Raw genomic sequence first — 25309 nt, forward strand, 5'->3', positions numbered from 1 at the left:
TTACCCAAGTAAGTGACAGAGAACCTATGGCTCTCCCTTTTGCATTAATTTTGAATAATATCTGCATCCTAAGGACATGGATACCATTTTAAGTTATGTAGCCCCCAAAGTATAAATTGGTCTACATCTAAAGAGGTCACACCCTCAAGTGGTGATAGAAATGGGGCTAGATGTCATCATTAGTGGTGTCAATAGGGATGGCAAGTAAAATCATTGGTGGTTTATACAGGGTCTATACAAATATACCTTCTCCATTGGGGCTTTTGACTTTTAAGCTCCTCTAAAGCTTTCTATTAACCAACATATGAAAAAAATGTTGAACACTATAAATAAATGTATCATTTATTTTACATCTTTGAAATATGAGAACCTTGGAATCACACATTTTTACACAAGTAGCAAATACAAAAAGAAAAAAGACAACCATAAAAAATAAGAAATGAATACAAAGATAGTGACATTTGTACAGAAATACTTCAAGATTGTAAAACACATCTGATCAAAAACTGAGTAGCAGATATAGGAAAGCAGCCCATAGACCTTAGGTATTTGTAGATGAATACCCATGACAATATTATGACTATGATGGCTTACAAACTCTCCCCCCGATATCTGATGCTCGTTGGAGAAATAGATTGAACATAGTTGATCTATTGGTTTTTTTCAATTTTCTTTTGTTACTTTTAGCTCCCCTCTTCCAGGCAATAAACATGCTTCTCATGGTAACAGAGAATCAGTTACTTTAAGTTCATTAAGTATTGATTTATATTCACTAAAAAAATAAGGAAGAAAGAAAAAGCAGCACTGACCATAAATGTCTTATATCTTTATTTAGTATAAAAAATGTAGCAGCTAGAATAGAACAGGAGGAAACTGGTGCATGTAGACGATGGCTGTTGTGCGCTGCTCTGCGCTTCGTCTGGCCTATGTCACCATGAGTTATCCTAGCTGCTATACTTTTAAATAGAGATACAAGACACTTATGGTCAGTGCTGGTTTTTCTTTCTTCCTTATTTTTTACTGTACTTTATTTCATGCTGAGCACCACTTGTTGTCATCTTTGTTGAGTGGACGATATTATTTGTTTCACGTCTGGTTACATTTGTGCCGTTACAGTAGTTGCCCACCCTTAACCTTCATATACATTTTGTTTTATATCTATGGTCAGCTTTAATTTTTCTAAGAGTGTATTTATTGATATAATCTTAAATTCCCCATACACATCAGACTAACATTGCCTGAATTCACAGATATCATAAAGTCTATTGTGTATGGAAGTTTCCCAACTTATTTTCTTGGCTAGAACAAATGTCGCCAAAGGAGCCAGTCAGCAGCTCTCATAGAGAACGCAGGAGCGCTGGGCAGAGCAAACGCCATGTGTATGGAGAATTTGGATGAGATAGCTGACGGACGAACGATTGGCCAACAGCCATCTGTTTTGTATAAGGTAGTAGGGCAGAGTGACTGGAGGGTCATGTGCCTACAAGCTATACTGCCTCGTTCTGAGCATATAGGTAGCGACTCATGACAGTAACATCAATCATTTACAGCTTTAAAAAGTTATGCCTGTGATTTATTTAATTTTCTTTTGTTCATCTGCTTTTATGATGCTGAGTAATTGTATGGCGCGGATACTTGCTATTGCAGCAGAGTTTGTATAGTATATTATACTATTCTGTTGGTGAGTGATACAATTTAACACCAACATTCAGCCGGTTTCTGTACTACCTATAGAAAGAAGTACAATGCCCTTCATTAATAACATCTTGTCATCACAACACCACCTTGAAAAGGCTGAAAACGCTTAGTTTTGTGGATTAGACTACAAAGTGCTGTCAGTTACTGTGTGTTTTATCTCTTTTTATGCTACTCTTTATACTGGGTGGCCCTTTGAATATGTTTCTTTTAGGCCAACCGCAATACAAATGTCGGCTTTGTACTCCGTTTGATCCATAGTCTATTTTCTTCCTGCCATGTGATTTCTTTACATTTATACTGCATATATCTGTTTAATATACCTATATTATAGATTTAGATATTTTGCGCACATACTGGCATACAACAATTAAACAAGAGAACAGAATGTTTACATACAAAGTTCAGTCTCGATCTTGATTTAGTATGTCAGACAACGGGTAAACTAAAGAAATATATAATCTCGTACTTTTAATTTTTTATGTACATGAATATATGTTTGACAACTTTATACATACAATACATATTTAAAAAATAAACCTGTCTAGTCGGAATGTACAATAGCCAAGGAAAAGGAAAGCTCCAGTTAGGATCAATCTGTAGGTATCAGAAAGGATTTTGCAGTTTACTGTCATAGAACATAAACATTTCAGACAAGACTTTATAAAATAATTTACAGATAGTCTATCATCTCTAGATAGGATTTATGTAAGTATTAATAAGGCCAGAGGACTTGCCTTGGCTATGTATTTAGTAAAATAATTTAGAAGCAGTTCATGCACTGTGTGATGCAATTGGAATTGTCTCTTCTTTCTCCATCATCTACTATTATTACTTCATCTACCGAGAGTCTGATATTGTGCCTTCAACATGATATTGGTCTCTCAAAAAAATCCAGAGAAGCAGCAGGATAATCACTTACAATCAAACCACTTCGATATGTAAACAGGAGTATACAAGTTGATACCATTCTACACCACTTTAGGTTTTGTGTACTTGACAGGTCACAAGCTCTCTACTGCACAAGTAGTCAATCAGTATGGCCATCATAGGATATATTTCACATACAAGTTCACATGGATTTTAACAGAACTTTCTTGTCTTTACAACTTTGCTTTGATATTTGACTGAATGGCCTCCATGACCCATGACATAGACATCCAACACGTAAGACTTCCCAGCCTCGAGGCCTTTTATTGTCTCTGTGGTGACTGCTTTATGCAGGTTCTGACTATAGAAATATTTGCAGAGGACTTTCTCTGATTTCTTTCTGGTGTCAGGACCCAAACACTGGTTTTGTTCTCTTTTCTTTTGCTCTTCATTGTAGTCATCATCCACCTCTTTTTTATACACACAATATTTGTTTCTTTCTTGTGTTCCCAGCCACGCTATTGTGACTGAGGAGCACGTGCGTAATTTGTCAAATGCTTTTATCCTTGTGTCTTCAGGCAGAGAAGGAAAAGGTTGTTTGTTGAACTTTGAAGTAGCTAATATCTTTAACATGGAAGCACCTTTTTTGCTACCTTTAAGTCTGATCATATATTTGGCTTTAGGTTTTCCTCTTAGTTGGAATTGACGCACACCTTCTACACTCTGTGACAAAAGCAGTTTTCCATCTCTTCTAACCTGAATTTGGATACCATCCAAGCAAGAGTGAACTGAAAAGGTGACTTTTTGGTGAGATGAAACTGGAGCAAATCTTAAGAACTTAGCACCTTTTCTCTTGATGAATACATCAGTAACTTTGCCATCTTTCAGCTCCATTGTTTTTTGCTTGGCTTCTTCCTTGGTTCGAGCAAAAGTTCCAATGTAAGCAGTACTCATATTTGTGGCAGAGTTAACTGCAAAAACATCAAAGTAGTACTGGGTGTCAGGTTTCAGATCAGACACTGTAAATATATTTTTGTTTCCAATGCAAACCTTTTGAAGGTCATCCTTAGGCTTTGCTGTCATCTGACGGACCAACTTTGTAGAAAAAGTCTTTGACATAAAATGGCGATCTTTACTTGCATCATTTTCTGACGAAAAACCAAAATGAGCAAAGTCAAAGGGACTAAAGTCCAATCCAGGTTTAGGGGCTATCATAAAGGCATCATCAGCATTAATTTTAGCTTCAACAGCACAAAGACTTTTAAAGTTGTGTTCTTTATTTATAACAACACAGTACTGGATCGGCTGTTTTAATATGGACGATGTAGGTGTTGGTTTCCATGCCAGGGTGACTGTGGTCCTTCCAAGTGATGTTACATCAACTCTTGGATCATAGGGTAATTCTGGGTAAGGCTGATCAGATTCTGGTGTTGTAGTAGCATAAACTTTAAAATGTGTGTCTTTCTCCGTAGAAATTAATTCAAGTTGATACAAACCAGATGGTGAATTGGTAGATACAAAGTATTCCACATCATTGCCTTTATAAGAGAACAACTCTGTACCTTCTTCATTCATAATCTGCTGTTTTTGCTGCTCCAGTAGTTCAGGTTCACCTGCAAATTCAGATAGGAAAATAGATCAGGGTACATGTTATTACAAAGAAATGCAAGTCTGCATTTTGAATACCTGACCTTGCTTAATTATCCTAACTCCTGAACTCAACATCTGCTTGAATTCGTGAATCAGCAGTGGAAAAACTAAGAATCAAACTGTGCCAGATGGAAAAAGTTTAATGCACATAAAATATTGATAGAACCACATGGCTTATGAAGCATAGACCAGCTAGCCACGAAGCCTGCCTTTACTAACATTTGTATAAAGATGGGTTCGCCTAAAGAGAGTGCTGTATTTGTTTGTGGTATGGTAATAGGATGCCATCCTTTCAACAAGAAAGTTTGTCTACCTACCTAAATATTCCACAATCAACTGTGAGTGGTGGTATTGAAAAGTGTAGGTGTTTATGATCAATGGCAACTCAGCCACTAAGTAGACAAACCATGTAGTTAGAGCAATGTTGTCAAGGCTGAGGGTATGTGCCCACGTAGTGTTTTACAAGCGTATATGCAGCGGAATTTCCGCAGCGTAAACGCTTCAAAAACGCATGGTAATCCGCCCCCCATGGTCCTCAATGACAAGCCGCACTGTCAATGCCCATGCTGCGGATTTTTCCGCAGCGTTTATGCTGCGCTCAAAAATCCGCAGCATGTCCATTAATTTTGCGGATACGCAGCGTAATCGCCGTCATTGACTTGCATTGAGACGCATATAATCCGTGTCAGTACATTTGTACACACGGATTATATGTGTTTCAATGTGCGGATGGTACCCAAGTCTGGAGGAGAGGAGACTCTCCTCCAGACCTGGGTACCATAGAAACTGTAAAAAAAAGATTTTAAAATAAAAAATAAAGTTTATACTCACCTTATGATGTCCTCCCGGTGTTATCTCTGCCGCGTCCGCTCCTTTGCAATGCTCCCGCTGTTGTGAAGGACCTGCCATGACGTCACTGAGCCATGTGACCCATCACATGGCTCAATGATGTCACCGTAGGTTCTTCACACCACCGCAAGCCGCCCAAAACACCGGACGCGGCAGAGAGAACACCGGGAGGACACCAGAAGGTGAGTATAAACTTTATTTTTTTATTTTTTACCATTTTATTCTTTTTTTTAACTATTACTTGGTCACACTACTATAAATCCATGCCGGTTGCATGGACTTATATAGTGTGAACAAGTTGTCAAGCACTTTTCCAAGTGATGCTAAAATCGCTTGGAAAAGCGCTTGATAACCCGCATGCAGAAATGCATGCAAAGACGCTTTACAAACGCTTCTACCTGGCGGGAAAAACGCATGTAAAATCCGCATGCGTTTTTCCTGCCAGGGAGATGCGTAAAAAATATGCAGCATTTCCGCAACATGGGCACATAGCCTTATAGTGCTTAAAAGTCACCAGCACTTTGGTGACTCAATAACTGCAAACTTTCATATTTACTTTGCAATCAACATTAGCATAAAATCTGTGTACTGAGAGCTTCATGCCATTGGTTTCCATGGCTGAGCAGCAGCATGGAGGTCTTGCATCACCAAGCACAGTGCCAAGTGTTGGATAGAGTTATGTAAAACACGTCACCACTGGACTCTAGAGCAGTATAAATGTATTTTCTGGAATGATCAATCACCCTTTTCTATTTGACAGTCTCATAGACATCTGCCCCTTATGCTGCATTTACCACATCCATGTGAATTGATGACCTAAGGATAGGTCATCAATAAAAAAGTAGTGGACAACCTCTTTAAGGATATGTTTAATACTGGCCTCATTTTGCTTTGGACTTCAAAATCTTGAGATAGGATGTCCTGATATAAATAATTAATACAAAACACTGTAGAAAATAAATATAATTACATAGATGACATCACACATTATTACCTGATCCTTCTCCACTAGCCTCTTCAGGCAGCTCCTGCAAAGTAAGCTTCCACTCTAGAGGTGCGTCACATGGTGTGACAATGACCGAGAGAGGAGTGTTGTCTTCTTCCACCACAAAAAAATACCTAAAATGAAAATAATGAACATTTTTCACATTTATTATCTGATTTTTCTAAATGTTATTATTTGTTTCTAACATAATATATCAGAAAAATAATAATATATTCTAAGAATCACAATCAATTATCTTAAAGTGGCTTTCAGATGTATCCATGGGTTGCCCAGCCACTTGTCTAAACAAGAGACTTCTAATACTTGGGTGGCTCTGCTTTTGGGACCCCTACTTCTCTGTTAACTCTAATGTTTATGCAGCTGGGAAAACAATAGCAGCCTGTCAAGAATAAACACTATTTTATTCTAGTGTCATGAACATAGATAGATAGATAGATAGCTAGATAGATAGATAATAGATGAACTGGTCTTTAGTTTTGCAGCTTATTTAATAGAAGATGTACCTTTTAGGGTTATCTCTAAATAGATAACCATTGATCTCAGCTCCATCAGGAACTACAGATGAATCGTGGAACGTGGCTTTATCTTTGATCTGCATCTGGAACAGTTCTTCATCTCTTGTTGGCAATTTTTGGCCTTTCAAACAAACCGGCAACAGGACCAACGTAATACACCAGTAAGACAGCAACATCCTGAGGAAAGAATAGAATAATATCAGAGTCGTTCATATGTTTGTATGACATTATGAACAAAATCCAAAATAAACTGTTCATTCTTTTAGATCCAATGTGTTTTGTCAGCTATAATATTGTGTATGCAAAACCACAAGGACTTGATAAAGTCAAAAACACCACAAAAACCTTGCATCGCCTTTGTGCTAACAAAGCTAATGGCATGTTTTCAGATGTGACGCATGAAATACTATTGACGATGCAAAGAACATATTGCTCTCTCACCAGTAGCACTAGACTCCACTCTTACTCCCTATTGTAGATACTTCAAGCACTGACAAGTATAATAAAGGAAGAAGCTGGTCACGTACAACCTGGATGTAACTCAAGAATGATGCTGAGTACCAGCAGGTTCTTGTACCCTTCAGCTATGCTAATTACATAATTATATGGGTACATGCAAAATTGTCACTTTTTTTTGCTAAACTGAAATATCACTAATTTAAAATCATAAACTCAAAGGGAAAAAAATTATGATCTGGGCCAGAAACTCAGTGCACAGTATAGATTTTACTGCACCTTTTCCGACATTAACACAAATCATAGGATGCCCTGTGACATGAGAAGTTTGTCTGCCGGTACGCCATTCATGACTTAATAATCTACAATAAATAAATGTAAAAAAAATTTTGCTATATAAATCCCCCTTATTAAATAGACACATCTTCGGTTATGAGATTACTCAGACCAAAGCCTTACTCCTTAAATTCTTTCGATGAATAATCCACTTAAAAGACTCAAAATATGATGAAGATACAATCTCCATATCCTTTCTTCCTGCTTTAATCAATGTAATTTTTATGAGATTTGTAATCCCTAACTTTATAATGTATTCTTCAAAATGTGATATGAATCCATTCCAAAACTTTGAAATGTATGTCTCACAGTCATTCAAAAAGATAATTGTTAATATGAATTAAAGGGAAGTAAATCAACATTTACAGATCGTGACAGTAAGGTTTACTATTGAGCAAAAGAGACCATAGTGTTTCAAAAAACCCCACATAAGCGTAATTAAACACCATATATTGACTAAAAAAGATATATACTTTATTTGAATATTTAAAAAGAATACATATGGGTATAAGTTACATATATAAACATAACATGGGCATATGAGGCAACAGAGGGTAGATAGAGACACAGCTGGTATCACATTTCCATTGGACCTATAATAGGTCACATAGTCCAACCCATACAATCCATTGATCACAAGAAATGTGTATGCAGAAAAGGTTATAGTAACATAGGTTATATGATCTATATCGAATCAAAATCTAGACAATCATCAAAAAAGATCCTGCAACACATAGAAAATACAAGTATCACATGGATAAGGTTAAATAAGACATACTTAATGGAAATAGAAAGATAACCAGCAGTGCCAGGGGAAGCCCAGACACGTGTTTCCGTACTTCCTCAGGGGGCAGTGGTGGGCTAATAATATTATAATAATATATATAATAATAATGTTTACTATGGCAATATCGAAGAAAATATACAAATTTATCATTGCATTTCTTATTCATTTTCAATGGTTATCTCATTTTGATCACTGAGAAATATGTCAATCGTAAAAGTATATGGCCCGAAAACGGATATTTCCTTTACAAATGTAAGTACACCTCATTGATGCTGATTGCAAATCAATTAACAATAAAGATCCCAGTCCCCTGATGAAGCCATTTTAATCAGTGAAACATGTTAGAGGGATCATGGTGCATAGAATCAATGTGCAGCGTTTGGTGCTTTACTTTGATCCTCTATCCCGAGGGATGTGTGAGCAGGGATTACAAATGAAACTTCGTAATAATTTATAGGCTAGCATTGATAACTATAGGAAACCACTATAATGAGAAAATAGGCAGGGTAAACAGCTAAAAGACAAAGCAATAAAAAAGATTGAATTAACCCCTCAAAAAAACAGAGGAAGTATAAAGAATAAATGGCAGGAATAAGAGATATCACCAAAATAATATGCCTCACATGTTTTAGTATTTTTTATTACATAAATAAACCCGTGAACTAAGCACAGAAAATAAATAATACAATTAAATTTTCAGTAGTTTATTCACATTAATGAGTCCATTAAATGGGCTTCCCAAAAATAAGTATTTAAAGGGAACGTGTAATCACAAAATTATTTCTTTTTATTTCATGTTTTTGTGTTTAATGTATTTTTTAAAAAATGTCAGCATGGTTTTTTTTTTTGTTTTTTTTTTGCACCATATCACAAACTTTATTAAAATTAGAACTGAAATTTTCACACTGGCCACTGAGGCTTTTTTAGACTTTCAGTTGTTTCAGGAAAACTACATGTATATTAGCAGCAATGTATAGACTATGTTTTGTATTGAAGTATCTAATGAGAATGTGCAAAAGTCATTGTGAAGGGAGGAAGAGGGTGTTAGGAGGGCGGTTGCAAACAACTTTATTATAATGGAACGCAACCGACCCCGGGGTCCACGATGCAGCCTGGAGGACTGCTGCCGAACACTTTCCGGGTGGAAAGTAAAGCAACCAACTTAAAAGATAAACCCTTCCGTGTTACTGCACACAGGAACGGGTATAGCGGTTCGCTCTATCTCCGTTAGCAGCACGAGAGATAGGAGGAGAAAAACTATCTGTAGTCCTGTTACAGCACAGGGACTACAGTGGCGGCGCTAGGATGCGTGTGTGACTACGCCGACGGGTACACGTGCCTCCAGCCGGCATGCTACCGGACTGAAGGGTACTACTCCACGTGGCTGACAGGCGAAACCGTGGACAGGACGTCTGCAGGCTGCTCGGGGTGTTAGGCGACCCCTTTGGCTGAGCCAGACTGCTAGACGGAGCTACCTGCCTACTTTCACTAATCCTGCCTGCAGAAACTACGTGGATCACAGTCGTCCACACATAGCAACACTTGCTCAATGATCAGAGCGCGCCACCATGTTTGTGGGCGGGCCTTTTAAAGACTAAGCCCTGCCCACCGACGGGCCATTGGTGATGCCACCCGTGGACCAATCAGGCGGTGCCAGGTGACCGGGTCAGGTGGGTGCCAAACCACCAATCATGATCCACCCGGTCACGGTCATGCTCAGTGCGGCGAATCCTGGACTTAGACTCCAAAAGCCCTGTCTCCCTCCGCAACCTATGCTTAACATTGCTAGGCACAAATACCCAGGAGACAATCTGTACATCTTGTGGACCAGCTAGGTGTTGGGGCTGACAACGATGCTGAGCAGCATCAGCCCCGGCTGGACCGAAATGAAAGACCAAAGAAGGTTCTGGACCCATTTCAAATCCAGCAACAGACCGACGCCTAACATTATCCCCCCTTCTAACATCCCCCTCCACTTGACGCTCATCTTCCTCCATGAGCAGGGGGCATGAATGTGGTCCACCGGTTCACAGGGAAGATCCTCAGATCAGTGACCCCTCCGGTGTACAGGGTACCCTTTTTTAAAGTGGGGGGCAAACTTAGCAGACTCCCCGCGTACTTTAATATTGCGAGCCGTGAGCCACACTCTGTCGCCCGAATAGGATACGGGGACAGGACGACGAGAAGTGACAACCGACTTTCTATGTGTGGAGTCCGTCACGGGTAACAGATGGGGAAAACCAGCCGGACTTTGGCGGAAAGATTTATCTCTCGCACAGACGGGACATGCGAGAACAAAGTCCTTGACGTCCTTGTGCCACGGGGGCCACCAATAGGACCGTTGAAGGGACTTAGAGGTACGTTTGACCCCCAGATGAGCTCTGATCTTAGGGGCATGAGCCCAGGAGAGCACCATATTCTGTAGATTAGGGGAAACAAATGTCCTCCCCGATGGAACCTGGTTAGAGGACACTGGAGCCACCCTCTCTACCTGAGAGTTCTTTTTGACATAGTCTGACAAGACCCGGGTCTTGGGGACAGACAAAGAATCTGTACCGGAAGCCATGATGGTAGAGGGATCAGAAACTACCCTCCTGGTGACAGTAACCATACACTGAGACACACAATTCTCAATCCAGGAAGAAATTCTCCCCGTATTCCAGTCAATGTGTGGAGTATGACAACGTAACCAGGGGAGACCCAATAACACCTCATCTAATCCACAGGGAATAATAAGAAAGGAGATGTCCTCCCGGTGGCCCTGAGGAAATGACATGGCGAGGGGAATCGACTGGTGGGTGATTTTTGTGTCCAGGAGTGAACCATTGATTACTCTAATGTTCATGGGTCTTGGCAGTAACTCCATAGGGATGGCGTGCCTCTGGGCAAACGTAGAAGACAAAAAATTGCCATCAGCACCAGAGTCCACCCACGCCTTGGCAGTAACTGCAGATGTACCAAAGGACAATGTCACTTTTATACAATAACCTGGAGGAAGAAGCCCCCGAATCTAACACACCTTCTCCAACGGTGGTAAGACCTACTCGTTTTCCCGACTGCTTGGAACCCTTATTAACGGGGTACTCCAAGAGATGTTCAGGTCGGGAACGAGAGGGGCTAGACTCAGTTCGGGATATATCCATAGCCTCAGGCTCCGGGTCAGGAGTCGCGGGTTTGGAAACAGGTCTAGAGAAGGATGGTGCCAACCGACACTGGGGTCTAGGGACCTCCAGTTCCAATTTGTGTTCAGCATGACGCAAATCAATTCGGTTAGCAAGAGAGATTAACTCCTCCAGGGAGGTTGGAATCTCTCTGGTAGACAGAGCATTTTTAATATGCCCAGCCAGACCCTTCCAGAACACCGGGATAAGCGACCGCTCAGACCAATCCAGTTCAGCTGCTAGGGTTCTAAACTGGATGGCATAGTGGCTGGCGGTGGCCGAACCCTGGATCAATGCAAGAAGCTTAAGAGCCGTATCATGCGTGACCTGAGGACCTAGGAATACACTTTTTAGGGTCTTAAGGAAAAGACCCGCATTTGCTACAACCGGATCATTCCGCTCCCATAGAGGAGTAGCCCACTCCAGAGCCCTGTGGGAGACTAATGAGATGACATAACCGACTTTGGCTCTTTCGGAGGGGAACCGTGCCTCCATCATCTCCAACTGAATGGAGCATAAATTAATAAAACCCCTGCAGGAGTTACTGTCTCCAGAAAATTTTTCCGGGAGAGCAAAACGGGGTAATGGGGCGGTTGCGGCTGTTGCAGCATTTATCGCAGCCGAGTTAACCAGATTGGCTGCTAGCGAAGCCGCCTGGGTAGCTACTGCAGTGATATCAGCGGCCGGAGCTTGTTCCAGAGTTCTAAGTCTGGTCTCCAGTTGCTGTATGTAACGCTGCAGTTGCTGGTTGTCGGCCATGTTCGGCAAGACCCTGGCGCTCTGATACTGTTAGGAGGGCGGTTGCAGACAACTTTATTATAATGGAACGCAACCGACCCCGGGGTCCGCGATGCAGCCTAGAGGACTGCTGCCGGACACTTTCCGGGTGGAAAGTAAAGCAACCAACTTAAATGATAAACCCTTCCGTGTTACTGCACACAGGAACGGCTATAGCGGTTCGCTCTATCTCCGTTAGCAGCACGAGAAATAGGAGGAGAAAAACTATCTGTAGTCCTGTTACAGCACAGGGACTACAGTGGCGGTGCTAGGATGCGTGTGTGACTACGCCGACGGGTACACGTGCCTCCAGCCGGCATGCTACCGGACTGAAGGGTACTACTCCACGTGGACAGGACTTCTGCAGGCTGCTCGGGGTGTTAGGCAACCCCTTTGGCTGAGCCAGACTGCTAGACGGAGCTACCTGCCTACTTTCACTAGCCTGCCTACTTTCACTAATCCTGCCTGCAGAAACTACGTGGATCACAGTCGTCCACACACAGCAACACTTGCTCAATGATCAGAGCGCGCCGCCATGTTTGTGGGCGGGCCTTTTAAAGACTAAGCCCTGCCCACCGACGTGCCATTGGTGACGCCACCCGTGGACCAATCAGGTGGTGCCAGGTCACCGGGTCAGGTGGGTGCCAAACCACCAATCATGATCCGCCAGGTCACGGGCATGCTCAGTGCGGCGAATCCTGGACTTAGACTCCAAAAGCCCTGTCTCCCTCCACAACCTATGCTTAACATTGCTAGGCACAAATACATGGGAGACAATCTATACATCTTGTGGACCAGCAAGGTGTTGGGGCTGATGATGATGCTGAGCAACAACAGCCCAGGCTGGACTGTAATGGAAGACCACAGAAGGTTCTGGACCCATTTCAAATCCAGCAACAGACTGACACCTAACACAGGGTCAGCAGTGACATCAACTATTGTGATTGGTGGATCCTGTGCTATCAGCTGTGTATATATGTGTTACCTGTTATTGTAATCCTGCCTCTGATGATAAAAAAACCTTCTGAAAACTCTTTAAACAATGATCATATTCTGATGACACATTCTCTTCAAGTATTATGACTTGATTATAACTTAGCAAGCATGAAGGTACAGATCTCATCCTTAGTATGTTTGTTTTAATAAAAAATAGTCAACTCAATGAATCATCTTTGATTTGGTCAGAATGTCAAATGTAACAAATGTTGTGATAACAGGTTGTTTTAGAAATGTCCAAAAAAGCGTATATCACCTGGGGCATATTTAAGCAAAACTTCCACAGACAGAATGCCCACTCAAGCCAGTCAGGTGAGCTATGATTCTTTTTTGCTACTAAGCAAGTTCCTGCATAATAATCATGAAATCTGTCAGCCATGAGATCATTTTGACAAAGAGTTGACACTTCAAGAGGCTGGAGATGACAGCTGTGGATGAAAAGAAGAGCCAAGCTAGTATACTTCTATTAAGTACTTAACACTGCACTTATTACTAAGAGATAACCAGCTAGGTGTTAGTATTGAAATAGATACATTGTTTGGAGCTACAACTCAGCTTTAATAGTCCCTCAGGTTGTAAAACTAGTAGAAAAAAAATGACAATGTGAACACCCTCTTATAATTGGGGATGGGGTTGTGTTCTGAATTAGCCAATCACATTTAAATTCATGTTAAATAGTAGTCAGTACACAGCTGCACTCATTTAAAGTGGTTCTGATGCAACATTTTATTAGTTTCATTCTACAGCAAAAGCCATGGTTTGTAAACAGTTTACACCAAAACAAAGGGGTATGACTGTTGAAAATTATCAGTCTGGAGAAGGGTAGCAAAACTTTTCCCAGGCATTAAATTTACCATGAAAGAAGTCAGTTAAATTTTGCACAACAGTGACCTAGAATTAAGCGCCTCTCAAAAATTGCTGAAAAGACAAAAAGAAAATTGGTCTTGGAGGCTGTCAAGAGGTCTACAGTAACATTAAAGAGGCTACAGGAATCTCTGGCAAGTACTAGTTGTGTACTGCATGTGACAAAAATCACCAGTTTCTTCATATACCTGGCCTGTGGAGTAGGGTGGCATGCTACGAAAAGCATGTGAGAAAATGTGTTATGGTCAGATGAGACAACTTTTAGCCATAATTTCAAATGACATGTTTGGTGCAAAGCCAACACTGAACATCACCAAAAGAATATCATACCCACAGTGAAGCATAGTGAAGGCAGCATTATGCTTTGGTAATGTTTTTCAGCAGCTAGAACTGGGGCTTTAGTTAAGTTGAGGGAAACATGAGTATCTCCTAATATGAGTCAATTCTGCATAAAAACCTTCAGGCCTCTGCTAAAAAGGTGAAGATGAAGAGGAAGAGGAACCTTTCACAACAGCGATTGTAAACATAACTTAAAATCAATTAAGAATGGCTTTTTCCTGAAGACCAGAATTTTGGAATGGCCCAGCCAGAGCCCAAACCTTAATCCAATTGAAAATATGTGAGTGAACTGAAGAAGACGCTGTACACAGATGTCCTTGCAATCTGACAGATTTGGAGCGCTACTGCAAGGAAGAGTGGGCAAAAATGGCCAATTCTAGATGTGTCATGCTGATAGACTCCTACCCAAAAAGATTGGCACTGGAGTTTTAGTCCTCTTCCTCTCTGAAGAGACAATTTGCATATTTAATTTCCCAGAGGAGCATTGTAAGGCTTAAAAGTCTCCTCACCTTGGCATGTCAGGCTTGATATGTCACTCTCCGAAGAACAAAAATTGCCCCTTGGATCCCAGTCAGATGCCTCTTACCCAGAAAAACCAGATCTCACACTTTGCACTGACGAGGGACAATAACCTGAAACACAGTGTCAGAAAATTGAGATTCTGGTTTGGCTTTTATCCTAAGTCGTATGGCAATGTTCGTTAAAGGGTCGATTTTGACTTTTAGGATTACTACTTCCTATAGGTGGCATTAGAGTTCTAGTCTTGTTCCTCTCTGAAGAGACAATTTGCATACCCAAAAAGACTGAAAACTGTCCTAAATTCGAAGGGTACTTCAACAAAGTAGTAGTTTAATTGTGCACATATTTATGCAACCACATTATTTTAGTTCTTTATTTTCCTTTTTCACCTCAAAATATTTCAGTTTATTTTTCAATTGAATTGTACAGGTTATACGTGACATTAAAGATATGAAATGATTCTTCTTGGTATGATATTTTACATGCCAAAAACCTGGCATTTTAGCAGGGGTGTGTAGACTTTTTATATCCAATGTATGTACATATATATTTATATGCCTTAGTATTAATGCTATTTATTATTATGTAATACATACTGTCTAGATGTAGTATGCAGAGATAGGTAAAATAGATAAATGTGTAAAAATGATTTTACATCATTACTTTTGCTGTAATCACAAAAGTGGAATAAGGTCATATGTACTGTGGGAATATTTCATGAGACTGATAAAGCATAGCAGTGTTAATCCACTAACTCTTATTATGCTCCTTTTAAATAATCAAAGACATATCTCACGTAGTGAAGCAGAACTGAATGACTGTGGTAAAGCTTTCTCTCCCTTGTCATCTTTAAATGACTCGTGATATTTCCTATATGAGCTTTAAAACTTCATTACAGGCTATGATCTTCTTTCCATGGACTTCAGCACCCTCTGCAATGTCAGATGTCCTTATATCGCCATGCCAGATTTTATATGACAGAATTCCATAATCCTCTTTTAATACGGGAGGTCTAATTAATAGAATGAAGCAAAAATATTCAGCGCCTGTCTGGTCATTATGCATTAGGATTTTCCTCTAAGTTTTTTGATCCGGATTAAAGACAAGAAAAAAGAAATAAATGGGTTTCATTTGCCAGACACAAAATGAATACTGATTGACTGTCAAATAAACTCTGCAGTTCAAGCAAAATATTACATACATTTCTTCTTATATTTCTACTATCATCTTTGGAAAACTGTGTATTTGGATTATCTGAATTATATAATATTGTCATCATATTCTTCAATGGTTGCATGATTCAGGCAATCCTTTTTTGGTAGATGGATACTTTAACAAAAGGGTATTATGCTAAAATGAACCAAAGTATTCAACCGTAATATATAGCAGACCTCAATAACAAGCATTCAACTCCCCTGCTATAGGACCATAGGACAAATATGGCATAACAGGCTACCAAATGAAATCATTAGGTGATTCATATAAAAGACAGACATTCTGTGTACTTTTGAGAGAAACAAGCCACTCTCCTTCAGGTAATTAACCCCTTCACAATCGATGACGTATATTTACGTCATTGGCCGTGTCCCTGCCTTTGATGCGGACTCCGGTGATTTAATCGGCCATCAAGTGACTCTAACAGCTGCGGGTGGATCTGAGATCCAACCACAGCTGTTAGCAGGTTGAATGTCGCTGTCAATCACTGACAGCAACATTTAACACGCGCCAGCCGAAAGCACATAACAAGTCCCGCCCATCAGCACCCCTTTCACTTGATCGCGGAGTGCCGATGGGTTGTCATTACAGGTCTGCAGAAGACCCCTGTGCCTGTCATTATGATCCTCCTGTGAACGCCGGTTAGTGGCTGGCGTTCATAGGAGATTGTGATTTTTGCTATACATAGCAGGCTGAAGCCCTGCTATATGTAGCACAAGTGATCAATGATCGTAGCTTCAAGTCTCCTAAGGGGACTATTGAATAAAGTTAAAACTGAAAAAAAAGTTTTAAAAGATGTAAAAAAACACAAAAGTTCAAATCACCCACCTTTTGCATCATTAAAAATAAAACAATGAAAAACAATACACATATTTGGTATCACTGTGTTCAGAAATGTCCAATCTATCAAAATATAAAGTAAATTAATTCAATCGGTAAAAGGTGTAACGAGAAAAAAAATCAAAACGCCAGAATTACATTTCTTTGTTCCCCGCAACATTACAATAAAATGTAATAACTGGCTACCCCAAAATGGTATCAATAAAAACAACAGCTCGAGGTGCATAAAATAAGCCCTCATTCAGCCCAAGTTCCCAAAAAATGAGAACTTTACAGGTCTCGGAAAATGGCAACAAGCGCAAAAACTTTTTCATACAAATTTCGGAATATTTTTTCACCACTTAAAAAAAACAAAAAACTATACATGTTTGGTATCTGCTTACTTGAACTGACCTGGGGAATCATAATAGCTGGTCAGTTTTACCATATAGTGAGCATGGTAAATAAAACCCCCCAAAAACGATTGTGGAATTGCCCTTTTTTTTGCAATTTCACAACATTTGCAGTGTTTTTTCTGTTTTTAGTACACTATATCGTAAAATCAATGGTGTCATTCAAAAGTACAACTCGTCCGGCAAATAACAAGCCCTCACATGGCCATATTGACAGAAAAATAAGAAAGTTATGGCTCTTGGAAGAAGGCAAGAAAAGAACTAAAACAAAAAATGGAAAATTGCCCGTGGGTGAAGGGACTAACAATATCCCTATATTAAAGAAGTTGTCCACTACTTTCACGTTGATGCCCCATCCAAAGGATAGGGCATCATTGTCTGATCGGCTGGGGTCCTGCACCCGCCACCCCCGCCGATCAGCTGTTATCAGTGCCAGCGGTAGTCGCCGGCCGGAAGTGCTTACTTGCGGAGTTTGGTAGTCTAGTTGTAGTGGTACTGCACATCTGCCTCGCATTAAATTGAATAGGAGGCGAATGTGCAGTACCCCGTAAACACTGGAGCCATCCAACAGGTCACGACCAGCAGAAGACCACCTGAGCAACGTCGAGAACAGAAGAACATGCTGCTAAGAATAATACTGGGGGCATCGAATTATATTAGTTGCAACACTCCAGCGCTGCAATAAAAAAAAACACTGATCGGTGCTTTAATGTATGTCCAACATCATTTTACAGTTTGCTTGCAAAAAAACAGAATAGAATAGTTGATAAATCTTATAGATAATTTTATCAATATTTATCTTGTACTTGTCATGAGTTACATCCTGTATTTTAATCTAAATCTGAATTCAAAACTCTGCAGACTTCAGAGCTGAAATCTACATTTGTTCTTTAGCTCAACGTCTGCTGATTGTTTCTAGCTGTCGGCACATTGATTGGCCAACAACCAGAGGCAGGCTGAGAGTGATCTAGGCTTCTGGACATTGAAGCTCATTACCCTCTAAATAAATGCTATATCCACAATACGCACTACACCATTATAAACAGCATTGTTTTTGCAGGAAATTTCCAAATCATCAGTCCATCCTTTCAGCAGCAATCTCCCAGGTATGACCATCTTTATTGTCAGAGACAAATAGCTTGTATTCTAAAAGCATTTCTTAGAGATGCACACTCATATCTACTATACCTAAGCAGACTTACAACGACAATTATTTATGATGATGGTAATCCCTGCTTTCTTTCCTCCCATGCATACAGTTATCATTTATTTTCCAAAAGCTTCATTTTTAACTGCTGAAAGGAATTTTAGTCTTTGGGTAACGAGAGCTAATATAAGGATCGCCTTACCCAATAAAAGAAATCCAAAGTACTGTAATCTCTTTTATGGGATCCCTGCACTGTTACACGAGTTTACAGGACGCGGTGTTTAATGTTATACAACCAGCCATGTGCAGAAGAAGAAAAAAAATCAGCATCCTGACTTATGCCAAAGTCATCGCTGTAATAATAAAATCTAATGAAATTAAACTTAACAAAATTACCCTTCCTGCCTTGATCTGGATAAAACATTCACCACAGTGCTGCATTGTCATCAAGTTAAAGAGACATGATTGCAATTTATGGCCTCCACTTCATCTGGTAAAGCTAAAACAATGCATCTGGAACAAATAAAATTCAACGCTTAATTACAGGGAGCAGGGAGCCCATGACTGCAAGTTAGCAAGCTGAATTTTAAGGACGCTGCGTACATTCCACCCTGGCACAAGCTCGAGTATGGATGGCGCTTAAGAGTGGAGTTTGTCAGAAGCATTATATTCTAATCCTTAAGATTTATACCGCTGAGCAGCTTTTTAAGTCGAAAATAAGAGCTGTTTTTTCTGCCACCGCTGCCAAGAAAATATTGAAAGTGTTTATCACTCGTAAGCCAGACGTTTAAAACAGTAATGAAGTCAGAGGAATATAATATATCTGAAATAACTCTAGCATCATCTGAAATGAAAAATGCAACACTATGCAAATTTAACATTGATGTGTATATAAGCTCCAGGGTCCAGTGCTAATCCCATACTTGGACCGGCACCTAATCACTGTAGATGTCATGCTCCAATTATGTGATGATGTCATGCTGTAAGGGATGTTAACATGGCACAGACGTGAAGAATTCATTTATACAGAATGATAGCTCCATCTTGAGTAATTACATCTTTCTGCAATTAGTATCAAATATTATGTCAACTGGACTGCCACTTGTGGTCCAGTTATTCTGATATAGTCATGGTGTATTCCAGGAGAAGAGACCCAGTTATTATTGCAACTTCAATACCCTTCACACTAAACCAAAACCGCAACAATAGCATCAAATTGAGTATATAATATTGAAATATCATTTTGGAAGATGATGTTATAACCAGACATAAATTTAAATAAATTTAAAGGGGTTGTCCGGTCTAAAACTACAAGTCTGAAGCCACCCTATGTGACTGTGCGCTGTGAGGATAAACTCTGGTGCCGGCGCCAGCAGCGAGCAGCCATATGACTGCAAATATGCAATTTGCATACTTCCGGCCACATTCCGACTAGACTATCTAGACTCACTCAATACACTTTCTTTGAGCGAGGTCGGATAGAGTCTAGTTGGCACGTGACCACATGTATGCAAATAGCATACTTGGGGTCATGCCACCTCCTCTCCAGCGCCGGCACCGGAGAATCCTCACAGAGCACAGTGCGTGCAATGTGAGCATTCATAAGTTTGCAGTCACATAGAGTTTTAGACCGGACAACTCCTTTATGGGGTTTTCATGTTAAGGGTAAACATTCGACAGGCAGGATTTTTCATATGCTTAGAAGGCTGAGAGAACTGGATGAGAACATAATCGGCACGTGCAGATCTCATATGTAGCTCATGTGTTGACTGCTCGCACTGGCTTGCAGAGCTGAATCCTAATAATGTATATATTACACACAGTTAGTATTTGGCAAGTTGCACTGCTTGGCAAAAATTTTCTCTGGGGAGGAAAACCCTTTTAAAGGGGTTGTCCACTATTCAGACCATCCCTTCGCAATCACCACAGCTGCCCCATGTAAAACGATAAAAGCTATACTCACCTCCGGTGTGGGCGCCCTTCCATTGATGTTGGTGCCTGCTCTCCTGGGGCTCACTTGACATTATTATGTCATGTCAGCTATGCAGCCAATCTTCGGCCACTTCCCTCTCACTTCTGTTGAATTAAACTTACATCCAGAAGAAGTGAGAGCACGTTGCTGCTTTCTGACAATCTTCTAATGTCAGTTACAGTAAGCAAGTTAGAGGGAAATGGCTGATAACTGACTTCAGGGTTGGTATGGCATAATAATGTCACGCCAGCCCCGGGAGAGCAGGGTCCAACATTGCTGGAATAACACTAGCACCACAGGTGAGTATAGCTGTTATTATTTTACATGGAGCAACTATGGTGATTAAGAAAGGTTTGTCTGAGTAGTGGACAAACCCTAGAGATAAGCCTTGAGAAACACTTGATGCATTATGTGAAACCACAAATATATAAGAACTGCATTAAATAACAAGCTAAGATCTTCTGAATTGATCCACTCAGCTCTGCCTCATCAGGGTGTAAACCTAATCTGACAATTCTATAAATATTTTCGTCTGAGTAATCCATACACAAGCCATGGACGGAATGACCTTCGCTGTGTTTGCTGTTGTTTTGAACCCACAAGGAGAACAATAGGAGACTTTTAGAAGAAGTTGTGAAGTGGCAGACTGTACAAGACTCTTTTATTTAAAAAGATGGAGCTCTCTTTCATCTTACAAAAGGAATGGATATGAAAGCCAATGGAAACAACTTTAATGTAGGACTTGAGAAGATAAGAGGTAATCTGTTCACATGTTTCACAGTGGCTTTTCTTGAAGTTCACGACTTGACAGATGTTCACCGGGTTAAAGTTAATAGTATAGCCCTAATCATGCCATTCTTACAATTACAGACGTAGCAGTGGATAAAACTTGTTGGTTTACATTTAACATTTCTACCTATAAATATCTTTATACAAGTAAAATCTAGTTAGGTATTAATTTATCAAGCTAAATGTGCCGGAATTCTGTCCTTCGTGACCTGCACTGATTTATTAGGCATTTTTGACACTCTGTGCCTTACCAAGGAATACATCTGATGCAAATTTAACTTCTCAGTCCAGTTTGAGTGAATCTGTCAAATTCTAATTTTGGGAGATTCGCTCATCTCTACCTCTTAGGTTGTTGATAAGGTCTATGCTTTCAAGTATTCACAGTGTACCAATGAGCCAGACTAGACAGCTGATGATAAGCAGCGATTCTCACTCACACAGACGACACTGCATCCATCTATCACTCATCATTCCTTTGAATATGGTCCATACATTATTCCTCCTGTAGTGGACACTGCAGAAGAAATAAACTGTAATTGGCAAGTTCCCCCAACAAAATCAGCTGTTTGGCTGTGACGCCTCACCAGAGGTGGTCAGTTAATGAGTAGAATATTATAGAGGATGTCCTTTACACTAGGCTTAGGAGAACACTTTTTTATCTTCTGTTTAGTCTGAAGCTCTAATTTTACCCTGCTATTCAGTTCATTAGTGGACTCAGCTCCCTTCCCCCACCAGCAGTCTCTTTACTACTTTACAGGCCTGTTATATTTATGATGTGCAAACTATATGCTCAGTATAGGTGGAAATCCAACTAAAATTTCTAAAACTGAAATATTGGTTGGGTTTCCTTTGCCTTGCATTAGTCGACCTATAGTGAGAAGATAGTTTTCAAATCGGAAAGATACTGTAACGCTGGTGGGTGTGAACCCACTGCGCCATGGGTTGGGCTTACCCTGGAGGAGCGTAACTAAGTGACATCCTGGTATTCACTAGAGTTTCCGATGGTGAGGATAGGCTTGGCTGCAGGTAGTCACCAGGTACCACTCCAGGGAAGTCCCGGGTCTGCAGCTGCTGACCGGAGGGTCAGAGACACGGTTACGAGGTACAGGAGGAAGAAGGCAAAGATGTGGTCAGAAAATCCGGGGTCAGGGCAGGCAGCACAGGATCAGAGTATAAAGCCGAGCTCAGACAGGATGGGTATACAAGCCAGATCGATAACGAGAGCATCAATAAAACAAGCACATAAACAATATTCTAGTAGATGAATTAACTATAACTAGGAACCAACATTCAGGCAAGGAGTGGTGGCAGGAGCTGCCTATTAAACTCACTGCTGTCTAATGATAGGCTGGGGAAGATAAACCCTGCAGGACACAGCAGGGCTAAGTTCTTGCAGGATCTGGCTGCGCCTCCCTATAGCCAGATGAAGACAGTAGGGAAATGCAGCAGAGCTGGAAGTGCTGCATGAGAACTCTGAGGCGGTCTGACATGAGAAGGAGCATATATACAGTACAGACCAAAAGTTTGGACACACCTTCTCATTTAAAGATTTTTCTGTATTTTCATGACTATGAAAATTGTACATTCACACTGAAGGCATCAAAATGATGAATTAACACATGTGGAATTATATACTTAACATAAAAGTGTGAAATAACTGAAAATATGTCTTATATTCTAGGTTCTTCAAAGTGGCCACCTTCTGCTTTGATGACTGCTTTGCACACTCTTGGCATTCTCTTGATGAGCTTCAAGAGGTAGTCACCTGTCAGGTTTAATAAGTGGGATTTCTTGCCTTATAAATGGGGTTGGGACCATCAGTTGTGTTGTGCAGAAGACTGGTGGATACACAGCTGATAGTCCTACTGAATAGACTGTTAGAATTTGTATTATGGCAAGAAAAAAGCACCTAAGTAAAGAAAAACGAGTGGCCATCATTACTTTAAGAAATAAAGGTCAGTCAGTGCGAAAAATTGGGAAAACTTTGAAAGTGTCCCCAAGTGCAGAGGCAAAAACCATCAAGCGCTACAAAGAAACTGGCTCACATGAGGACCACTCCAGGAAAGGAAGACCAAGAGTCACCTCTGCTTCTGAGGATAAGTTTACCTGAGTCACCAGCCTCAGAAATTGCAGGTTAACAGCAGCTCAGATTAGAGACCAGGTTAATGCCACACAGAGTTCTAGCAGCAGATACATCTCTTCAACAACTGTTAAGAGGAGACTTTGTGCAGTAGGCCTTCATGGTAAAATAGCTGCTAGGAAACCACTGCTAAGGACAGGCAACAAGCAGAAGAGATTTGTTTGGGCTAAAGAACACAAGGAATGGACATTAGACCAGTGGAAATCTGTGCTTTGGTCTGATGAGTCCAAATTTGAGATCTTTGGTTCCAACCACCGTGTCTTTGTGCGACGCAGAAAAGGTGAACGGATGGACTCTACATGCCTGGTTCCCACCGTGAAGCATGGAGGAGGAGGTGTGATGGTGTGGGAGTGCTTTGCTGGTGATACTGTTAGGGATTTATTCAAAATTGAAGGCATACTGAACCAGCATGGCTACCACAGCATCTTGTAGCGGCATGCTATTCCATCCGGTTTGCGTTTAGTTGGACCATCATTTATTTTTCAACAGGACAATGACCACAAACACACCTCCAGGCTGTGTAAGGTCTATTTGACCAAGAACGAGAGTGATGGGGTGCTACGCCAGATGACCTCGCCTCCACAGTCACCAGACCTGAACCCAATCGATATGGTTTGGGGTGAGCTGGACCGCAGAGTGAAGGCAAAAGGGCCAACCAGTGCTAAGCATCTCTGGGAACTCCTTCAAGATTGTTGGAAGACCATTTCCGGTGATTACCTCTTGAAACTCATCAAGAGAATGCCAAGAGTGTGCAAAGCAGTCATCAAAGCAAAAGGTGTCTACTTTGAAGAACCTAGAATATAAGACATATTTTCAGTGGTTTAACACTTTTTTGTTAAGTATATAATTCTACATGTGTTAATTCATAGTTTTGATGCCTTCAGTGTGAATGTACAATTTTCATAGTCATGAAAATACAGAAAAATCTTTAAATTAGAAGGTGTGTCCAAACTTTTGGTCTGTACTGTATATATCTATATATATCTATATATATACATACACACACACATGTATGTATATATATAGTTATATATATATATATATATATATATAGTTATATATATATATATATATATATATATATACAGTACAGACCAAAAGTTTTGAAACACCTTCCTTAGGAGTGGTTTCCTAGCAGCTATTTTACCATGAAGGCCTACTGCACAAATTCTCCTCTTAACAGTTGTTGAAGAGATGTGTCTGCTGCTAGAACTCTGTGTGGCATTGACCTGGTCTCTAATCTGAGCTGCTGTTAACCTGCGATTTCTGAGGCTGGTGACTCGGATAAACTTATCCTCAGAAGCAGAGGTGACTCTTGGTCTTCCTTGTCTGTGGCAGTCCTCATGCAAGCTAGTTTCTTTGTAGCGCTTGATGGTTTTTGCAACTGCACTTGGGAACACTTTCAAAGTTTTCCCAATTTTTCGGACTGACTGACCTTCATTTCTTAAAGTAATGATGGCCACTCGTTTTTCTTTACTTAGCTGCTTTTTTCTTGCCAATACAAATTATAACAGTCTATTCAGTTGGACTATCAGCAGTGTATCCACCAGACTTCTGCACAACGCAACTGATAGTCCCAGCCCCATTTATAAGGCAAGAAATCCCACTTATTAATCCTGACAGGGTACACCTGTGAAGTGACAACCATTTCCGGTGACTACCTCTTGAAGCTCATCAAGAGAATGCCAAGAGTGTGCAAAGCAGTCATCAAAGCGAAAGGTGGCTACTTTGAAGAACCTAGAATATAAGATATATTTTCAGTTGTTTCACACTTTTTTGTTAAGTATATAATTCCACATGTGTTAATTCATAGTTTTGATGCCTTCAGTGTGAATGTACAATTTTCATAGTCATGAAAATACAGAAAAATCTTTAAATGAGAAGGTGTGTCCAAACTTTTGGTCTCTACTGTATATATATATATATATATATATAGTAAATCCAGAAAAACAGCATTAGAGTGTGTCAATGACTGCCTTCTGGACATCTGTCAA

The 25309-nt window shown here is 40.3% G+C and overlaps 1 protein-coding gene across 2 annotated transcripts in view; it reads right to left on the bottom strand.

Moving 5' to 3' along the window:
• Positions 1-326: 326 nt before the first annotated feature.
• The window catches only part of NDNF (neuron derived neurotrophic factor), a 44308-nt gene continuing 19325 nt past the window's right edge, over positions 327-25309 (bottom strand). The window contains exons 1-4 of one of the 2 annotated variants that reach the window (XM_073641142.1): positions 14811-14926; positions 6574-6762; positions 6059-6183; positions 327-4178 (exon numbers count right to left, since the gene is read on the bottom strand). In XM_073641142.1, the coding sequence (XP_073497243.1) occupies positions 2779-4178; positions 6059-6183; positions 6574-6762; positions 14811-14818 (1722 nt within the window). In that variant the 5' untranslated portion in view covers positions 14819-14926 and the 3' untranslated portion in view covers positions 327-2778. Of the gene's footprint in view, positions 4179-6058; positions 6184-6573; positions 6763-14810; positions 14927-25309 lie in introns of those variants that run through there. The other variant, XM_073641150.1, reaches the window with a different exon arrangement.

The sequence above is a fragment of the Phyllobates terribilis genome, unplaced genomic scaffold, assembly GCF_046119375.1.
Source record: "Phyllobates terribilis strain yellow unplaced genomic scaffold, ASM4611937v1 Scaffold_1__5_contigs__length_1240528914, whole genome shotgun sequence".
Classification (NCBI taxonomy): Eukaryota; Metazoa; Chordata; class Amphibia; order Anura; family Dendrobatidae; genus Phyllobates; species Phyllobates terribilis.